This window comes from Arachis hypogaea, chromosome 2, assembly GCF_003086295.3.
Source record: "Arachis hypogaea cultivar Tifrunner chromosome 2, arahy.Tifrunner.gnm2.J5K5, whole genome shotgun sequence".
In the NCBI taxonomy this organism is placed as follows: domain Eukaryota; kingdom Viridiplantae; phylum Streptophyta; class Magnoliopsida; order Fabales; family Fabaceae; genus Arachis; species Arachis hypogaea.
Window position 1 is genome coordinate 88,405,581 of NC_092037.1, and position 20,873 is coordinate 88,426,453.

Here is a 20,873-nt window from a genome sequence, read left to right on the forward strand (position 1 = left end):
GAATACGAAAGCAACGATCAATAGTATATCCGAGAATCCCGCAATGAGAGCACAAAGGTCTTTCACGATCTTTCTTGGTTGATTTTGGCTTAAATTCAGCCTTAGCAGCAAAAGCAAGAGGATCATAGGCAAGGGGTTTGACACAAAGCTCCTTCTGTTTTTTTTTTCTTGGAGGATTGATGAAAGAACCCGGTTGATAGGAGGGAGAGGCTCCATGAGCAACAATTGACCTCAAATTGCAGAGAAGTGTTCATTGAGTTCCATTAAGAACGACATTGTATATTCACTATCATAAAAATTTTGCAAAGATCGAAGGCCACCACAACGACATTGAACAATAGGACGATATGCACTCAATTCATCCCAAATAGACTTCAATTTGGTAAAGTAAACACTTATCGAGTCAGAGCCTTGAGATAGTGCCATAAGATTGCGTCGAAGTTGGAAAATTCGTGGACCATTACGCTGTTGAAAGCACTCACGAAGGTCTTGCCAAACCTCTGAAACTACTCGCGACCTCATAACACTACCAACAATATCCTTGGAAAGCGAATTAAAAATGTGAGAGAGTACCACATTGTCGCTGCGTGTCCAGAGAGTAACTTGCTGAGGATTATCAGCACTCGGATGAGGCAATGAACCATCAACAAAGCCAAGTTTGTTCTTGACGGAAAGAGCGAGCTCTAGGGAACAGCTCCAAGAATCATAGTTATCACCGGTTATGGATTGTGAGACAAGAACGAGTCCAAGACCATCAACTTGGTGGAGAAAATATGGATTCGCAAGATCGTCCATGATGATGAAGGAATCACGCTAGAATCGTGGAAGAGAAGTACAAGAGCAAAAAAAATTTTCTTGAAAATAGAAATTTTTCTAGAAAGTAAGAGGAAAGAAAGAAAGAGAAGTAGTAGAAGTGACTATTCATTTGATACCATATTGAAAGAAATGAAAAGTGAGTCATTAACATTAATTTGATGTTCATATATACAATAACCAATATCACTAATAATATTACTCAATTAACTTATAATAACAAGTCATAATTAACTATATTCTATCTATTTAATTTAACAAACAGTAACCCAGAGTTTATCATTAATCAAAAAGACTTTATTCTCTAATAATATAATATTATTAAAATAAATAAATATATGTAATAATATTATTAGAATTAACTTACGAGTGTTATTAAAAAATAATTAGTTAATCTTATTTTAATATATTAATTTTTTTAACAGATATTTAAAATAAAGAAGAACACATATTAATAAATTGAATGATGCTAAAGAATCAATAATATAGTGACAATATCATCAATTAATATATATTATAACAAATTGTCAAATAAGTTTAAAAAAAAAGCAATTTCTCTTTAATCTCATATTTCTCACACACATTTCTAACCATCTTCTTAGAAGTGACAATGAGTCAATGTGACGATATCATATCACGATATTAAATTAATAAGAAGTGTTAACATGAATAATTATATTTTTAAGATTTTTTTAAGTAAGATTTTTTTCTTCTTTTATTTGTCTTATATATTTTTTTTTTATTTTTAGAATTCATTAACAATTGAATTCTAGACTTTTTGAATACAGAGCTCTAGTATCATGTTGTGATACTACTCATCCCAAAAAATTAAACTAATAAGAGAAAGCAACAAAAATGATTATATATTTTTAACATGAGCGAATTTTTGTCCTACCTGACCTCATCCCACCCTACAATAATATAATAACTCACATTGAATTCGTCCTATTCCAAGCCACGGATAATAAGTATTATCCAAATTCGATCTCGTTATGCACCACCCAAGATCCCACCTACACTGGACATGTAATTACCGGCATCAAGCGAGTAGGGATAGGGTGAATACATGCGAATTCGAGTAGTGTTATCATTTCTACACCTTCTCCTGCTTTCCCAAAAAAAGTCTCTTTCGATGCTTCACTTTCACTCTTATAGGCGTTGCTTCTCCTCTCTATAATGCTGTGGTCGTTGTTTCTTTTCTTGGTGAGGTCTTTGCTGCATCTTTTCGTGATTCTATTGTACTACTTTTTTTTCGTGGTTTAACAATATACCTTAGCATTGTTATGTGAAGGATTTATAGAGGTTAATAAACTATGTTGTGAGAAATGTCATTGTTCTTACTTTGGCCACTGCCACACCTCAATAATTGGATTGTTTGGCCTCTCTATTTTTATTTTCTATTGATACTATTATATCTTTTAAAATACATAGAAATATTTTCTGTTATGAAAATAAGGATTATAATTTTATAGAAGAGAGAAGAGGGAAGAGAGTAAAGAAAATAAAAAATAATTTTATTAATAATTAGGATATGAAAAAGTATAGGAGAACAATGTATATAGTGAACAACGGTTTAAAAAAAGAAAAATTAGATTCTTAATTAATTAAATAAATATTATTAAATTTTAAAATTTAAAAACATAAGGATTAACACCTAAAACACTACGTACGGTTACACATTCACATATTATACGTTTTGTACTCCCCATCACCCTCTCAATGGCGTCAATCTCTTCCAATCCGGGAAGTGACACTGTTTTGCACCCTCACCGGCGTTGATCTCTTCCACCTCCGCCGGCTATATTTCTCACCAGATGGCACCATATCGCGATGGAAAATCACAGTGTCGCAGCAGTACCAACGTTTCCTCAACAAGACCACGCCGTATATGCTCTGCCGCTGGATTGGTTCCTTGATCATCGCTTTTATCTACGTTCTGTGCATATACTTGATTCAAGGCTTCTACATCATCTCCTATGGCCTCAGAATCTACATGCTCAACCTCCTCATCAGCTTCCATTCTCCTAAGGTTGATCCCGAAATTTAGGAACTCTACGATGGTGCCACTCTCCCCACCAGGGGCTCTGATGAGTTTCGTCCCTTCGTTCGCCACCTTCCCGAGTTTAAGTTCCGATATTTCATTATGACTAGTTTAGGATGGTCATTTTAGTAGGTATGCGGATGATTATTTTAATTCTTATGTAGATGGTTATTTGATTGGATTGAGTTTAGTTATATACAATTAAAATATGCTAGATGTTCAATTCACTAGGTATGCAAATGATTATTTTTATCTTTAAGTGGATGGTTATTTTCACTATGGGTGAGTGATGCTGATAACGGTGCGTGGCAAGTTAAGTAGTGACAGCGAGGAGGAGTCCGATGACGCCGTTCGTTTTCGGTATGGAGGAGAGCAATGCCGATAAGGATCCTTGTTGGCGAACCAGCGGCAGTAATGATGGGGACTGGTTGAATAACGAATAGCTGGTGTTTTGGTAAATTAGGACATAATGAATGGTTAAAATTTTGAATTATTAAATGAGATTTTTTGGTTGGATAATTTCTTTGGAGTATTTTTTTTAACTTCATTGGACCAAATTCTTAACTTATTGTTCACGTTATTCAGATTCTCTGTTGTCTACCTAACAAAACCGTTGTGATCTTTAAAAATCACAAAAGAACTATTTATAACTAAAAATTCAACTCCTAATTAACTCGTCTATGTTATATTTATAACTGATTCTATCTAATTAAATCTTAAAATACGATTATAATTTATGGCATTAATAACAAATACATTTATAACATTATAAAATACAAACATTTTTATAATATTCACATGGAAGGAGTGACGTGTTGTGATTAATTATTTGTGTTTCTTCAAACAATCTATTTTTGGATGTATGTATAATAATATTCAATTTTCATATATATTCATCCCCCCTTTCTTTTCCCGTTCTTATTGTGATTCTAATATGCTAAATAGGAGAAAATGATAAGAATAAGGTAAAAGATCTTATATAGAAGTTGAGCAAGCTAAGAAACTTGCTTAAGTGACAAAAAATCCCAATTTAGAACACCACATACCATTCTGGTAATATTTCACCTACTATTTTTCATATGAAAACATGCTATATAGCCCTCTTTAATTCATTGTGTAAGTAAAAGTAGAAATATAAAAATAAAAATAAAAATAAAAATAAATTAATGCAATAAGTTTATTAGTCTGCTTAAGTAAGTGTCAGAAATTTGAATCCCGACTTGTACATACAACAACCCATTGGCTAATGATAAACCTTTAAATAGAGTTCTGATCTGCGATAAATTAGTAATTGACCTGCCAAACTGGAGGATACTGTAAAAAACCAAATAACGTGCGAATTGTTTCTAGCCGCAGGTGAAAGGCTGTTTCAACAACAAAATGATGAATAAGTAGGCTTTAAAACTTTCCTTCTAATTAAACTTCATTTGGTTATGAAGTTATCACTAATTAGTGGGAGTTAGAGCGAGAGAGGTTTAATAGTCATAGAACACAACCAACCAAATTATAGCAACATATATATATGACCAATTAATTAATTACTAATTAAGGAAATCAAAGCTTTTAATTTGTTAATTAATAGCTTGAACTCCAAAATACATGGGATTCAATTCCCACTATCCTCACAGCTCACAACTTTATGTGACATGCAAGATATAATGAGATAGCATGGTTACATCTTAGTCCTTTTCATAACATCATCGATCTAAGTCTTAATTTCCAAGGATGCATCCATCACTTACCTAACCAAGCTAAAACGACGTCATAGCAATGGCTTGTTTTCATTTCATTCATGCCTATATAAGTTTGCATTGGAATGTCATTTATGAATGCAACACTACAAAGAACAGTGTTTGTATTACTACAACAAATTAGAAAAGAAAATCAAAAGAAGAAACTGAGTGAAATGGGTTCTTCTTCTTGGATTAAAGTGTTGCTTTTTGTAGCTTTGATTCTCCCAGCTTTGGTTGAATGCAAAGTGAGGCACTACACATTCCACGTAAGTGAAGATAACAAATTATTCATGTTGTAGAATTATCTACGAATTTTTTATCTATAAATTTTTTAGCAGTGAATTTTATTTCAAATTTATTATTTATAGAAAATATGTAAAATTTTTGTGACAAATTTTAAAATTTGCAACAAATTTGGCAGATAATTTCGCACCATAAAATCAGAAATATTATTTGCAATTGCATTTTTACTACGAAAACATTCACAAGTAAAATGTCCCCAGCAAAATTCATACGTACGTGTATTATTACATATTTTTTTGGCTTACTTCGTGTTATTTGTATTTACCATTATTTCATGAAGATAACATGCATGCTTTCATTATTTATATATGTTATGAGACTCGTTTTATATGAGTCCGACATTTTATCTCTAGTTATAGAATGTCAATCAATTCAATATGCAAGACAAAATAAAATCATAAAATATTTCTCTTTAATTAATATAAGAAGCTTATACAAATGAACTATATATATACAAATAATGCATGGAATTTGTTAAATTTTTTTGACATCTTTTCATGGGAGTTATTTTCAACCACAAATAAACGAAACTAATTTTATATCTATGAAAAATAGTTTTTATATACCTAAGCATTAATTTTATTTATATTTTAAAATTTTATGAATAAAAATAATATTTTTTTATTTTTTTATAAATATAAAATTAATTTTTTTTATTCATGACAAATTTATTAATATTTTAAACTTTTATAAATTAAAATAGTAGTTTATTTAAATATGTTTTTTAAATATTTAGCTTGTGTAAAAATTTGGCCTATTACACACCTAAATTTAATCATTAGCGGAACTGAAGGAGAGGTTACTTTAAAGCATACCATAATGAGTACTTTTAGAACTCTAGTTCAATGAAGGTACACACCTAAAGATGGTTAATAAGTCACTTCTTTCCAACAACATGCAATATAATAATTTCCATAAAAATCTTAGAGTCAAAATGAACTAATTTTGGTAACGATTTCGATGCAGGTGGAGACTAAGAACTTCACTAGACTATGTTCAAGCAAATCAATTGTCACCGTTAATGGGAAGTTCCCTGGCCCCACTCTTTACGCTAGAGAAGGTGATAATGTGCTGGTCAAAGTGGTCAACAGAGTCAACCACAATGTTACAATCCATTGGTTAGTGTCATACTATAATTTCATTTCATGTGATCTGTTACGGGTTTTGTTAATACGAATCTTAAATCTTATATTTAAGAATATTATCAGAAAATTTATTAATAAAAAATATGGAAAGATCATTTTTTATATTTTTAATGAATTAAATAACTAAAATTTAAAATTTTCTATTATGCTCCATTTTTAGAATACAAAATAGCTAAATTTTACAAATAAATATGTCAAGATAATTGTTATAGTAGGAATGTAGGATATAGTGAAAAATACTAGGTTGTTAAATAACTCGAAAATGAATAAAGAATATTTTTTGTTTTTAATGTTAGTGATTTTTTTAAAATTTTTTTAATGTTTAATTATATTCAATTTTATTTTTAATATTTTTTATTTATATTAAAATTATCCCTGTATGCTAATTTTATCTAAAATATTAATAGGGACAAAATTAAAAATATTTAAAGATCATTTTAAAACAAATAAAAAACGATAAAGATAAAAAGTATATTTTAACAAAATTAATTGGGTTTCTAGTAATAGAACCCAAAAACTGTCTAAAGACCAATACAAAAATATTTGGTCCAATTTAACCAATTTAGTGGTCAAATAATTAGTTGACTTATTTGTTTAAATAAATGTCTTTATCATATTTAAAAATATTGAAGAAATCTAAACAAAAAATATTGGATCCAATTTAATTTCAAAATAATAATAAATTAATAAACCTCAAAAAAAAAAAAAATAAGAGACCAATACAATAGAATATGGTGACAAGTCTTGATATTTGATCCAATAATGTAATTCCTTTTTTTTTTAATGCAAGAATTGTAGAGAAAAAATTGAAAAATTTCTGCATAAATATTGAAATAGAGAAAAAAAATAAAAACAAAAATATTGTATGTATAATTTTATCTTTAAAATTTTTCCTTGTTTTTGTAACTCTAACCTTTTTTTATTATTTCTGAATTTTCATCCATAGATAATTACCAAACAAATGTTTATAATGAAATGCTAATTTTAAAAATTTTGAGCAGGCATGGGATTAGACAATTGAGAACTGGTTGGGCTGATGGGCCTGCATATGTGACACAGTGCCCAATTCAACCAGGAAACAGCTTTGTTTACAACTTCACCATAACAGGACAAAGAGGAACACTTCTTTGGCATGCACATGTTAATTGGCTAAGGTCCACTCTTCATGGAGCCTTGGTTATCTTGCCCAAGAGGGGTGTCCATTATCCTTTCCCTAAGCCTGATGATGAATTGGTTCTTGTATTAGGTGCACCACAATTACACTAACACTCTTCAAATTTTCATTTATTATATTCCCCTATTCACAAAATGTTATTATTTAATTCATTTTTACTATGGTGACAAAAAAAAAATTGTAGGAGAATGGTGGAAATCAGATACCGAAGCAGTTATCAATGAAGCTCTTAAATCAGGTTTGGCACCAAATGTCTCAGATGCTCATACCATTAACGGCCTTCCAGGGACAGTTACCAATTGTTCTACACAAGGTAATTTTTGTTTACAAATTCTTAAATTATGAGACAAAATAATCCCTTAGAAAAACGCTAATACTAAGGTGACAAAAAAAAAAAAAAACAGTCAAAATTTATCTTATTTAAGATTCATTAATTGTTCTTATTTAATATTTATGATTTTTTTAGCTGATTTTTTATTTGGTTACCAAATATTTTGGTAAAATAAAAGATAATAAACTCTACGTTTGTCATTTGATGTAAACACAAGCAGAAGTATACAACCTACCTGTGGAAAGTGGCAAGACCTACCTTCTGAGAATCATCAACGCTGCACTCAATGAGGAACTCTTCTTCAAAATCGCAGGCCACAAGCTCACCGTGGTTGAAGTTGATGCCACATATGTCAAGCCCTTCAAAATTGACACCATTCTCATAGCTCCAGGTCAAACCACCAATGTCCTTCTAGAAGCTGACCAAAAATCTGGCAAATATTTAGTTGCAGTCTCTCCATTCATGGAGGCACCAATTGCAGTTGACAACTTAACCGCCACGGCAACACTTCACTACACTGGAATTCTCCAAAATACCCCTACAGTACTCACAACTCCTCCCCCCAAAAACGCGACAAAAATAGCCAATAACTTCCTTGATTCTCTTAAAGCTCTTAACTCCAACAGATACCCTGTCAATGTACCGCACACAATTGACCATTCGCTTTTCTTTACCGTTGGTTTAGGAATTAATCCATGCCCGACTTGTAAAGCCGGGAATGGAAGCAGGGCAGTTGCGTCCATTAATAATGTGACGTTTAATATGCCAACTACGGCCTTGCTTCAAGCGCATTACTTCAATATTAAGGGTGTTTTTACGACGGATTTCCCCGGAAATCCGCCGAATGTTTTTAACTTTACCGGTGCCGGACCAAAGAATTTGCAGACCACAGTTGGTACCAAGCTATACAAGGTGAAGTACAATGATACGGTTCAGCTTGTGCTGCAAGATACTGGGATCATTGCACCTGAGAGCCACCCGGTTCATCTTCATGGATTCAATTTCTATATTATTGGTCGGGGAGTTGGGAATTATAATAACAAAACGGATCCAAAGAGCTTCAACCTTGTTGATCCGGTTGAAAGAAACACTGTTGGAGTACCAACTGGAGGCTGGGTTGCTATTAGATTCAGAGCTGATAATCCAGGTAAAAAAAAATTTCTTAATTTCATCATTTATAATGCTAATTTTTCAAATAAGTTGGTCTCTTTCGATATCTTTATAATTCTGTTTGAGTATGCTTATAAAAGGAATAAATCAGAGTGAGTTTGACGTAAAATTCTAATTGAAATTATAAAAAAAAATTATTTTGACGCTAAAAATGGGTCATTATGTATTTTATATAAATATATATTGTTTAATTCATTTTTAATATGTATTTTATATTATAAATATATATTTTACAGTTTAATGATTTAATAGCTAATTTTTTTTATATGTTTAATATGATTATGAAATTATATATAAAATTACATATAGATAATTAAAAATAGCTGGTTAATACCAACTTAAGTGGTTAGAAGTTTCCCAATTAATGCTAAAATTTCTTCATCTTTACTTTTCTAATAAACTCATTCAAAGAATCAGCCTAGGTAGTATAATTTTAAAAGGAAATTTTCATACAAATTTTAATACAAAATTTATTAAAGAATTTGACATTATGTTTCCTAAGGTAAGGTGCACCAAAAACCTTTTTTGGGTTATAGGATGAATAATGTTGAATGTGTTGATAATAATGTTTGTATTTTACAGGGGTTTGGTTCATGCATTGCCATCTGGAAGTGCACACAACATGGGGACTAAAGATGGCATTTTTGGTGGAAAATGGGAAAGGTCCTAAACAATCAGTGATACCACCACCAAAAGATCTTCCAAAATGTTAGACACACAATATATCCATCAAATCAAATCAAATAATTATATGCATAAGAGGGGGGAAGGACTTCCAATTCAAATTGAAGTGTTGGAAGGATACAGAGAAGCCAGGCAAAAAAAAGACAATGATCGGAAAGAAGGGGCTATTTAATAAGTGAGGCGGTTCAATTTGTTTTTTTTTTTTCTTATAAAGTAAAATAGGAGAATTTGTGGACCGGTTATTTTTAGTTTTGCTTAGACACATTTTTTAGAGGCACTTAGCTTCATATATGTATGAAACCAATAAATGTTCGCTTTTGTTGTTTATTTGGAAATACTGGAATTTGAAATACAAAATGGATTTGATACTGTTTCACTTGTTTTTTGGTTGACTTCGACAGAAGATTTTGAAATAAGATTGTATCAAAGTTTTAAGTATCGTAGAGCATATACAACTATTTTGAAAAAAAAATAAAATCGTCTCGATAATTATTTAATTGGTGTCGAGACAATTTATCTTGATATTATTAATAGTAAATTTATGACAAACGTCAAAAGAGTAAAATAAATAAAAAGATGATTAAAACAAATGATAATAAAACGAAAAATAAAGTAAACAACAATAGATGCAATAAAAAGCAAAAGAAACAAATTAAAGATTAACTTCTAACACTCACATGCACTTGCACTCCATGTTCTTCCATTAAGTCGTAAAGACTGAAAATTTTGAGTTTTGGTGATGATCTAGTATCCTTTTTGTGAAGTCTCTTACTTCTGAATTTCTATTATTTATAGACCTTGAATTTAACTGACTTCAGAGCATGTCGTCTCACTTCCTCTTTTTTTTTGGCCATGATCTTGCTTTGACAATGAAAAACCTTTATCTCAAAATTTTGACAACTATGTCTCCCTTGGTTCCTAAATTTTTGTTCCATGTTTTCATTTGTTGAGTTTAGAGAACTAAATTATGATTAAGATGATGACTAAATATTATTGTGCTATTATCCAGTTGATTGTGTGATGTGTTTTGTTTAGTGTGCAGAAATTAATTAATTCACATTGGTCCAAAAAATATGAAAAATAAGTCCATATTACGTCTAGCCCAATATGATTTAAACAAAGTACTCATATCATCTGATGAATGACAAACTATGAAAAAGAAAGAAAATAAATAAGCCCAAAGAACAAATGCTTAAAACCCATCCAACCTTATACAAAATTGATTCAAGCATTAGTGGATGAACCTTGAAACTAAAGAAAAGAAAGACTTGACCCAAAGCTTCCTAGAGACCATACGGTGATCACAATATCAATGAGCCAAATAAATGGAATCAAGTCCAATAAGTTAAGTAGTCCAAGAATCAAGTTTGATGAATGCCGAAAAGCCTTAGCTCAGTGGCACTTCACCTCCTCCCCATCACTAAGGTCTAGAGTTCAAACTCTAGAGGGTGTATTTGTGGAAAAAAATGTGATAAATATGTGAGGAGTATATGGGTGTGTTGTGTACCTAGGATTGGTGGTTGTCCAATCCATTGGGGTATCTAGGATTGGGGGTTGTCCAATCCACTGACAAAAAAAAAAGCTTGATGAATTAAAGGAAAAAATCCAAGAGTCCATTTAATGGAAGTGGAAATTCAATTTGGTTTAATTCCATTTAATGCTTCCACCAAAAGCTTCCTTCCTTCTCTCTTGTCTCTCATCTCTCTCTTACTTCGGTCAAATCAATCACTCAAAGAAGAAGATAGAAGAAAAATAAAAGCTACAGAGAAAAGCCTATAAAAAAAGGTTAAGAAAGATTTTTTTCACAGAAGACAAAATTTGTGAAGAAGCGCCAAAAGATTTTGTTGCCAAGAAAAGAAAAAAAAAGCTTCGGTCAAGAAGCGAATCAATTTTGAAGGCACAACAGAAAGTTTATTCCCACTTTTGTGAAGAAGAAAGGCTTAGAGTCTCTAGCTGAAAGAAGTAAAAATGGAAAGCATGAAGCCAGTCTGGGTCAAACGTTCATCAACGCTTAGAATCAATTCTTGGGGCCAAAGTCAAGATCAATGGCCAAAATTGAAGAAGATGGATGAAAAAGGATGAGAGAGATGCATGCAAAAGATTCGGGCTATCTCCCTCTCTCCTCAGTTGAAGCCGTTGCTACTCTAAGGTAGGAGAAGAAGTTGTTGTATTGGTTGAACCGGTTTCAACCTTGGAAGCTTCACCATTCTATATTATGGGTGAACGGCCAAGGGTTGAGATTAAGAAGTGAGAGCACACGTTTGGATTTTCATAGCTCTTTGAACTATTTATTCTTCTCCTTCATGGCTATCATTGAATATTTCTTTTTCTTAGTTTATTCTGTCTATCTTTCATTGGTAAAATGCAAAATGTAAGATTTTGTAAGAAAAAGTAAATGAGTGAAAAAAGACAGAGAGTTAAAGAAAAAAAAATCATAGTTATCTCAGAAATTCTTTGAATGCATTTCTATTTTGTTGTCAGGATCTTGAGGGGATCTTCTTATAAGTTGGGTTAGCACTTTGCAGTTGAAAGTTAGGGTGAGTCCTAGTCAAGTTTAGGTTGTGATAGAATCTGGACTTGTTCCCTTACAAGTTGGGTTAGCACTTGGCTGTTGAAAGCTAGATTGAGGTCTAGTCAAGTTCAGATTGATTTTAGAATGTGGATTTGTCCCAGATAGGATTGGGTAGATCCTAGGGAAGAATTGATGTCTGTAATTTTGCAAAAGATAGTGAAATTTCATCATTATTGTGATGGAGACTGGATGTAGGCTACGTTGTACTTTGTAGCTGAACCAGGATATATCTGGTGTTATTTCTTCTTCTCTGCCTCGCTTCTGTTTCTGTTACTCAGGAGAAAAAATAAAAAATGTCTCTTAACTCGTTACAAGACAAAATTAAAATGTCTCTCAACCAGTTACGAGACAAAAGTAAAAATATATCTCGAAGTTTCAGCAAAAAGGAAGCTAAGATTCAACCTCCCTTCTCTTAGCCACTGATTACCATTACCATTTTCAGCTTGAAGGCAAGTTTAAACTTTTGATACTTGGATGGGATCACCAATTTTCTTCTGATTTTGACATTTTGTACCTCCTTTCATTGGCTCCAACTTGCCTAATTCTGTTTTTGAAGTCGAAACACTGTTTGGATGGTTGATATTACTGACAATCGAAAAAGACCAATTTTTTTTTAGGGCAAAATACTATAATAAGCCAGCACCAGAATCAAGCTACGTAAATAAGCCAAAACGAAAATCGTTTCAGCAATAAGCCAAGGGATATTTATATATAATTCGAACCAGAGTGGTTCGAACTACATAACCTAATAAATCGAACCAACTTAGTTCGAAATAGGGACAGAATTGCTTGAGCATAATTCGAACCAAGGTGGTTCGAACTCATAATGCACATAATTCGAACCAATCTAGTTCGAACTACACCTTAGAATGCGTTGCATGTAATTCGAACCAACCCTGTTCGATTTAAAGAGAGGTAATTCGAACTAACCTAGTTCGAATTACTCTTGAATCAGCTATATAAGGGGTTCGAATCAGCCTCATTCGAACCATTCTTCCCTTCCCCTACCCCACCAAATCCCAGAGAAAACGACCCAGATTCTCTCCGAGGAAGACCTGAACGGAATACTCTGCTGAATGGGGGACAATCCGGCACGGTTATATCGGTTGGACGGAGTCGCTCATATAGCCGGGGTCATTAACGAGGAGGTTAGTACAGATATAACTTCGTGGTAGTGGTATTTGTGAGTTAGTGGTTTTGCATGTGGTTTTGGTGGCGGTTCATGTTAGACGGTGCTTTAGTTGGTGGTTTATGTATGTGGTTTCTATTAGTGGTTTATGGTAGCGGTTTATGTTGGTTCTTTATGTTGGTTGTTTTATGTTGGTGGTTTTATGTTGGTTGTTTTATGTTGGTGGTTTAGTTGGCGGTTTAGTTGGTGGTTTAATGTTAGTTGTTTTATGTTAGTGGTTTGTGTTAGTTGTTTTATGTTAGCTGTTTTTAAGTTGGTGGTTTATGTTAGCTGTTTTATGTTAGTGGTTTGTGTTAGTTGTTTTGTGTTAGTTGTTTTATGTTAGCTGTTTTATGTTGGTTGTTTATGTTAGCTGTTTTATGTTAGTGGTTTGTGTTAGTTGTTTTGTGTTAGTTGTTTTATGTTAATGGTTTCACTTATGCTGTTTTATGTTAATGGTTTTACTTATGCTGTTTTATGTTAGCGGTTCTAGTTAAGCTATTTTATTGTAGTGGTTTAGTTGCGTGATCTATGGTAGTTGTTTTGCATGTGGTTCTCCTTCATCGTTTTTTATGCGGTCTTATTTAGTATGATGTTTTGTTGGAGATTTATCGATTTTGTTATGTTTGTCATTGGTTATGAATCCGGTTATAACAATGCGGTGAATGTCATGTGCAGCCCCAGCAATGCATCAAGAGCATGCGGCGGCAGCAGGGCATGCGACTAGATGACAGATACGTTCCGTACTTGCAGATGGCAGGTCTATACCATCTTGCAAGGCTGAACGATAGATGGTTCCGCTTAGACGAGGCCCTTGTCAGTGCATTTGTCGAGCGATGGCGTCCGGAGACGCACACCTTCCATATGCCATTCGGAGAGTGCACGATCACACTTCAGGACGTGGCATACCAGTTAGGGTTGCCAGTGGATGGACGTTACGTGAGCGGCTGCCTATCAAAGTTTCATTTATACATCCAGGGTGGCCGTCCAGCCTGGGTGTGGTTTCAGGAGCTGCTTGGAGTGGTACCTCCTCCCAGCCAGGTTCAGAAGTACGCAGTGAACTGCAGCTGGTTTCAGGAGACTTTTGGTGAGTGCCCTGATGGAGCAGATGACGAGACTATGCGGCGATATGCCCGTGCGTACATCATGATGTTGTTGGGTACGCAGCTGTTTGGGGACAAGTCTGGCAATCGCATACACATCAGATGGCTTCCCTACGTAGCCAGGCTGGAGGAGATGGGTACCTATAGCTGGGGTTCTGCAGCCCTGGCATGGTTGCACCGGTGCATGTGCCGAGTGGCGAACAGACATGTGGTCAAGTTAGCGGGCCCACTTCAGCTACTTCAGTCTTGGATCTTATGGCGATTTCCTCGGTTTAGACCTTCTGGATATGAGACGTTCAACTGGCCATTGGCTTCGAGGTACTTTACTCAGCCTTCTCTATTTCATTTTAATATAAATAACTGCATGTTCATTAATAATGTATTAGAAACCCTAAACACACAATTAAGTTGCCATAAGACACATGCATGATGCAGGTGGTCAGGATACAACCCTTCTGGTAGCGAGAAGGGTCTTAGAGTAGAGATGTGGAGGCTGAGGATAGACCGGTTGTAGCACGGGGAGGTGAGTACGCTACTTAATAAGTTTCTTTATTTAACCAAACTTTATGAGTTGGCCTGACAATGGAGAGTTTTCCGTGCAGTTTATCTGGATGCCGTACACCACTCCCGACGTACTTCAGGTTGTGCATCCAGAGGTTTTGGAGCCTCGGCATATGGCGTTGTGGCGGTCAGTGACGACGCTAATCTACTTTGCCGTCATAGAGTGGCATCAGATAGATAGGGTTCTTCCGCAGTTCGGAACGGTGCAGCCCCCTCCGAGTCCCGTGCTGAACATCGTCTTTCTGATGTCAAAGGACGGCAGAGGCGGCGATCGTTGGTTTCCGTACAAGCTTCGGAAGTGGCATCTGTATTGGGAGTCGCGTGCGGACACGGTGCTGAGGTTTGATGTTGTTGCCGACCCTGGACCATCGCATTTGTTTCTGGAGTGGTGGAGTCAGCATAGAAAGAGGTTCTTGTCTCTGGATATGCAGTTGGGGGATCCGAGAGCCGTTCCTATTCCAGTTGAGGCCTCACAGCGAGGTGCTGGGCGAGTTCCTAACATGGATCGTCCTGAGGACGTGCTTGACAAGCGCAGGGTTGAGAGGAGAGCTCGTGTGGGCACACGACGGAGCCAGCGTGAGTGGAGGTGGCTTGATGCGGCTTTAGACGATGATGACCATGCTGGTGCGGCTAGAGGCGGACGACGAGGCCAGGGAGGGAGACGGAGAGGGTGTGGTGCCGACGACGATGACGACGATCAGCATGGTCCGGTGGGTGGGGATGGTGCAGGGGCTTTTTGCAGTTGGTGGTGTTAGTACCCACGATGGCGGACATGGAGGAGAGTGGTATGGGTCAGGTATGGGTGATGGGACTGAGCCTGGTGACACTGGACTTGGAGGAGTGTCTCTTGGGGATTACTTCGTCGGTGTACCCGCCCATGACCAGCCTCAGCAGGAGGGTACCCCTTGGGTTATTCCGGAATCACAGTGGTCAGATTTCCTTGGCTCAGATACGCTTGATGCGGACTTTGGGGGTCCACAGTTTCTAGCGGACATTACTGCCATCATGCAGGAGGACGTGCAGGCCCGGAGGCGTGGTGAGACGTCAGGCACTCAGGCACCCTTAGACGTTGATCTGAACGAGCCTCCTACGGCATCCATTGGTGATCATTTTAGTTTGGGAGGCAGCCGGGCCATCTGCGGCAGCCTCCCATTTTACGCCACTTGGACAGCCTGGCCCGGATGAGGACGGGGATGAGATCGAGGATGAGGAGCCTTTTATCCGCAGAGGTCAGTGGGCACGGGTACCCCGTCGTTGCGGTACGGGATCGCATCTGTTTAGATGAGTCATGTATCATGTATTTTGTCCCTGAGGGTTTATTCATGTATGTCAGACATTGTACTTTTGTTGTTATTTTAGAGTACTTTTCCTTTATTGTTTGTTCATCGAATTGTACTTTGAAAACTGCTGTTTATTTAGTGGGATTGTGACTATTTATAATCAATGAATCATGTAACAGTTTAATGTTTACATTTACTTATTAAATTTTGTATTTATGGGACTTGTAGCAATACTGAAAGTGAAACACAACATATTCATTACTATATGAAACAATCACAGTACAATGTAGAAAGATCAACCAATTACATAAGAGCTCAAACATAACATCTAATAGGAAAAGTTAAATATGGTAACTACTAACACTAACAAGATGCCAACTAATGGCCCCCTGTGTGAGACGATCCTCCAACCTGTGGGCAACTACGTCGTGTGTGTCCGGGTTGGCGACAGAGGCCGCACCTCTTCGGCCGGTTCGGATCTGCCTCGTCCATGTTCGTCCGTATCCTAGTGGATCTAGGACGACCCTCTCTCACACGCCTCTTGTCAGGGTCCGGAATCACCGTGGGCCCGTCGTAAGGTGGCCAGAAGCCCTCCGGGATCGGACGTGTGAATCCCATCCGATACACGCTGAATACCGAACTAATCTGATAGACGCTATGAACGTAAGAGGTCCAGGTAACCCGTAAGTAGGCACAGCATGCAAGTGCGTGCTGACACGGGAAATGAAGCGCCTGGAAGTACCCGAAGTCACATGTCTGAATAGCAAGTGATACTCTGTAAGTACCCAACGAGAAAGAACCAGTCGGAGTGGTCTCTGCTACGGTGAACTCGGAGTTATCCCGGTCATACAAAGTCACCGTGAAGCACCTGGCCGTCTTCAAGTTGGCCTCAATAGACTTCACCAAATGCTGACTGAATTGTTGTCCGGTTTCCATCTGGGCCTCAGCCTCTCTCCCCTTGTGAACAAATAGTTCCGCAAGCCTACCATATGTTGCCTTCACCAGGGAGGCTACAGGAAGATTTCTGACACCCTTGAGGATTGAGTTCACACACTCGGAGATATTCATCGTCATGTGACCAAATCTCCACCCCTCATCACGATGCTGAGTCCATAAGGAATAATCAATCCGGTTCGCCCACTCGCACATCGCCGGGTGTTCAGACTGCAGAATATCAAACCAGTAATCAAATTCAACCTCAGTCTTCGCATACGCCGCATTAACTAGAAGCCTCCGTGCGTCTTTGCCCTTGTAGGTCAGGGCAAAATTAGCCGCTACGTGTCGAATGCAGAATGCACGGTACGCAGATGGAGGTAACCAACCTCCGTCAGGAGCCTCAAGCGCAGCCTTGATGCCATTATGCCTGTCTGATATAACCAGCAGACTCGGCTGTGGTGTCACGTGCTGTCGAAGGTGCGAGAGAAAGAATGTCCAGGACTCTGCATTCTCACCTTCAACTAATACGAATGCAACAGGTAGAATGTTGGAGTTCCCGTCCTGTGCAATCGCGATGAGCAACGTTCCCCATACTTCCCATACAGATGTGTGCCGTCAATGCTGACTAGCGGCTTGCAATGACAGAATGCCTCGATGCACGGAGAAAAAGTCCAGAAAAGTCTGTGAAAATACGCTTGAGACTCGTCCACCTGTCCTCCAACTCGAACGGGGCTCGTCCTTAGGACTGCAACATTACCAGGCATCGTCAGCTAGACACCCAACACCCACCTAGGTAGTTCGTTGTATGACTCATCCCAGTCACCGTAGATGAGGGCAATTGCCTTCTGCTTTGCCATCCAGACCCTCCTGTAAGTCGGCCTAAACCCAAAGTGTGCTGCCGTGGCGTTCAGGAGCACCTTTATGCTTACGGATGCATCAGCCCTAACCATTGGCATAATGAACGCCGATATCACATGATAATCCAAACTCCTGTGGTCACTAGAGATGGAGGTGGCAAGACAGGTGTGAGGTCCATTGTACCGTTTGACCTCCCAAATGCCCTTGCGCTGCCGGAGACTCAGTCGAATCAACCATGTGCACCCATTCCCAAACTCTGAACACTTGCCCACATACCTGCGATAATCAGACTCCACTACCTTGTACTGTACCCCTCGCTGGATGCTGTAAGTCTTCACACTTAAAAGGGCCTCATCGTTATCCTGAAATTGCTGACCAACCTGGAACTCTGTCAGACCAGCAGTCCCTTCCGCATCTCTAACTCCGAATCCAACAGAGTGCCCAGAAACCCCCTCCTTCCTCATGGCATCCAAGTCCAAGGAGGAAAAATGTGGTGGATACTGCTGTGTGCCAGTGCTAGAACCACCTACCGTCAATGCAGGCTCACTCGCTCCAATATCATCGCCGCTGTCATCGTCAATCATATCTGGCTCGACGTCATCCTCATCTGCATCACCCAACACTCCGTCTCCAACGCCAAGCGGTGCAACGCCGAGTAAATCATCCGGCAGATTTTCCCTTGAACCTACGTCGTCACCTACGCTGCCATTGAGATCAACAGCAAAAGACGGGGAGGCGACAGCATGGACCACTGGCTGGTGAACAGGGACGGAGGAAGAAGCAACAGCTGGCCAGGAACTAGAACCGGCTGGCGTGGCTAAAGTGGTGGTATTCCGTTCGAACCCCCTGAGCTGGATACCATATCAACCAGCTTTGCCAACAACTCTGGGGTCCTGACCTCGGAAACTGCCGCCGACAAAGAAACATTACTTGCAAGTCCTCATCACTACTAATCGTGAAACAATCATACTTCATGGTATCCTGGAGCACCGTGATTGGAATGCGATAGAAAAACTTCTTAACCCTCTTCGAATCTTCCAGCCCGAGCTTCGTCAGTACAGATCTAACAAGGTCATCATAGCTCGTCCTAGGAGTAACAACAATACAGAGAGGATCTTTATCTGTGAACTTCACTCCGGAACGAGTTTTCCTCTTAATGGATCCTCTATGGTGAACCAAAATAACAAAACTCTCCTCACTAGCCATCTTACTCACTCTAATGAGACCAACTCACGTTTAGACCGGTTATATAGAGCTCTCTCTCCCACTAATTCGAACCGGCCTGGTTCGAATTATGGTTTGTCTAATTCGAACCAGCCTAGTTTGAATTACTAAGGCCGGATGCTCTCTCTATAATTCAAACCACGTAGGTTCGAATTACGTGCATTCATGGTTCGAACCAACTTGGTTCGATTTATTAACAACCACCAACTTGTAATTCGAACTCATCCGGTTCGAATTACTACCACATGCAGTTTGAACCACATTGGTTCGAATTATATTAATATATGACCTGGCGCATTACTGAAACCATTTTCTGTTTGGCTTATATACGTTAATTCTACATAGCATTGGCTTATAATGGTTTTTTGCCCTTTTTTTTATACCAACAGTTACTTTGTTACTTCATTTAAGGTATCAATTAAGAAAGACCTCACAGGAAGAGCCTGAACTTGCATTCTTACTTGATTTGATTCAAATTTTTATCAGGCTAAGTGTGTTAATTCTCTTTGAAAATGTGGTTTTTTTTCTTGGTGTCAGACACACACATACTTTACCCACTCACACACTCTAGAAGACCCTTTTAACACAACCCAGCTTAGATGATAAACCCTATTCTTGTCCTCCTTCAAATGGGCCACCATAGATGTTTTTTAAAGTCAAATAGCCACACATGTCTGAAATGAGTCAATTGACCTGTTAGGCCCATTTTTATCACATAAAGTATAAATTCTTTTATAAATTTATGTTATGCCACCGAGACATTGGTTGAAATTATGGTTATGAGAATCAGATTGTTCGATTCGATTAACAGAACATCAATCATCAAAATAATTTGATTCAAGATAGTTTACCAAAAAAAAAAAAAATTGATTCAAGATAAAAATTATTTGGTAGAGAACCTTATGAATTAATGTGGTTTTTTAGTAATTAATTAATTTAAAATAATAAATTATAAAATATTATTTTTTATTTTAAAATTATATATTTTAATTTATATATAAATATATTATTTTATTATATTTGATTCAATTTTAGTTAAATTTTTGAATTTTTAACATTATTAATTCAATAATCAATTCAATTTTTCAAAACCAACCTTGGTTGAAATATCATATTTTGATATTTTTTAATATGTTACACCAAGAGTTAAAATTGGGTTAAATCTCCTCACTGAAGCAAGAATTCATAATAAGTGCGTGCGAGTATATGATCCTAAATTTTATAAAATCTTTGACTTCATTTAAATTAATCTTTTTAGGATGAAATATATTTTTTATTTTAATATTTTATAAAATTTTTAAAATTATTTTTAACGTTTAATTTGATTTAATTTTATTCTTAAACATTTAAAATAATTTTAATTTTATTCTTATTATAAAAATTTTAACAGTTAACAATTAAATAATTTTTTTTCAATTTCAACACTCATAAATCTAACTCTAATTCTAATTCATCATTTCAAATTCAACCTCTACAATTTTTCACTGTCTCACTATCACTGCCACCATCATCATCATTAGAATAACACCTCATTCCCACTCTCTTTCTTTTTACCCATTTTCACTTATTCCTTTTCACTACCACCGCACCTCTTCTCTTTCGACTTCCATCACTCACCGTCATAGTCATCCCATCATCATCGGAGAGAGGTATGTAGAGCTCAAAAAGGATGGCAAACATAAAGCAAAGATGAAGGTGGGGAGAGACTTGTGAAGATCATGGGGTTTTTTTAACGAAGAAAAATTGCTACTGTTGTGGGTAAAGATGAGGTGGGTGG

At 36.7% G+C, this 20,873-nt stretch overlaps 3 protein-coding genes across 3 annotated transcripts; 2 read left to right on the plus strand and 1 right to left on the minus strand.

Moving 5' to 3' along the window:
* Window positions 1-231: 231 nt before the first annotated feature.
* On the minus strand, window positions 232-2,833 carry LOC112727537 (uncharacterized). The gene is made up of 2 exons (XM_025777330.1): window positions 2,672-2,833; window positions 232-813 (listed from the first exon to the last, which is right to left on the minus strand). Exons 1-2 carry the CDS (start codon window positions 2,831-2,833, stop codon window positions 232-234), a joined length of 744 nt encoding a protein of 247 aa, XP_025633115.1.
* A 1,839-nt stretch (window positions 2,834-4,672) lies between these two features.
* On the plus strand, window positions 4,673-9,770 carry LOC112749829 (laccase-4). Its single transcript, XM_025798247.3, has 6 exons — window positions 4,673-4,853; window positions 5,857-6,008; window positions 7,037-7,281; window positions 7,394-7,522; window positions 7,761-8,687; window positions 9,293-9,770. The coding sequence occupies exons 1-6, from the start codon at window positions 4,680-4,682 to the stop codon at window positions 9,421-9,423; spliced, it is 1,758 nt and encodes a 585-aa protein (XP_025654032.3). The 5' UTR covers window positions 4,673-4,679; the 3' UTR covers window positions 9,424-9,770.
* A 3,272-nt stretch (window positions 9,771-13,042) lies between these two features.
* LOC112727542 (protein MAIN-LIKE 1-like) lies at window positions 13,043-14,751 on the plus strand. Its single transcript, XM_025777338.1, has 3 exons — window positions 13,043-13,114; window positions 14,032-14,555; window positions 14,673-14,751. The coding sequence occupies exons 1-3, from the start codon at window positions 13,043-13,045 to the stop codon at window positions 14,749-14,751; spliced, it is 675 nt and encodes a 224-aa protein (XP_025633123.1).
* Window positions 14,752-20,873: the final 6,122 nt, after the last annotated feature.

Excerpts from the sequence above, each read along its gene's own strand:
- LOC112727537 (XM_025777330.1), bottom strand. The coding sequence starts at position 2,833 with ATGGAAGCTGATGAGGAGGTTGAGCATGTAGATTCTGAGGCCATAGGA. Across the intron at positions 814-2,671 it reads GTCTTGTTGAGGAAACGTTG|CGTGATTCCTTCATCATCAT; the intron begins GTACTGCTGCGA and ends CCACGATTCTAG.
- LOC112749829 (XM_025798247.3), top strand. The coding sequence starts at position 4,680 with ATGAATGCAACACTACAAAGAACAGTGTTTGTATTACTACAACAAATT. Across the intron at positions 7,282-7,393 it reads TGAATTGGTTCTTGTATTAG|GAGAATGGTGGAAATCAGAT; the intron begins GTGCACCACAAT and ends AAAAAATTGTAG. Across the intron at positions 7,523-7,760 it reads TACCAATTGTTCTACACAAG|AAGTATACAACCTACCTGTG; the intron begins GTAATTTTTGTT and ends AAACACAAGCAG.
- LOC112727542 (XM_025777338.1), top strand. The coding sequence starts at position 13,043 with ATGGGGGACAATCCGGCACGGTTATATCGGTTGGACGGAGTCGCTCAT. Across the intron at positions 13,115-14,031 it reads CCGGGGTCATTAACGAGGAG|GACGTGGCATACCAGTTAGG; the intron begins GTTAGTACAGAT and ends ATCACACTTCAG. Across the intron at positions 14,556-14,672 it reads AACTGGCCATTGGCTTCGAG|GTGGTCAGGATACAACCCTT; the intron begins GTACTTTACTCA and ends TGCATGATGCAG.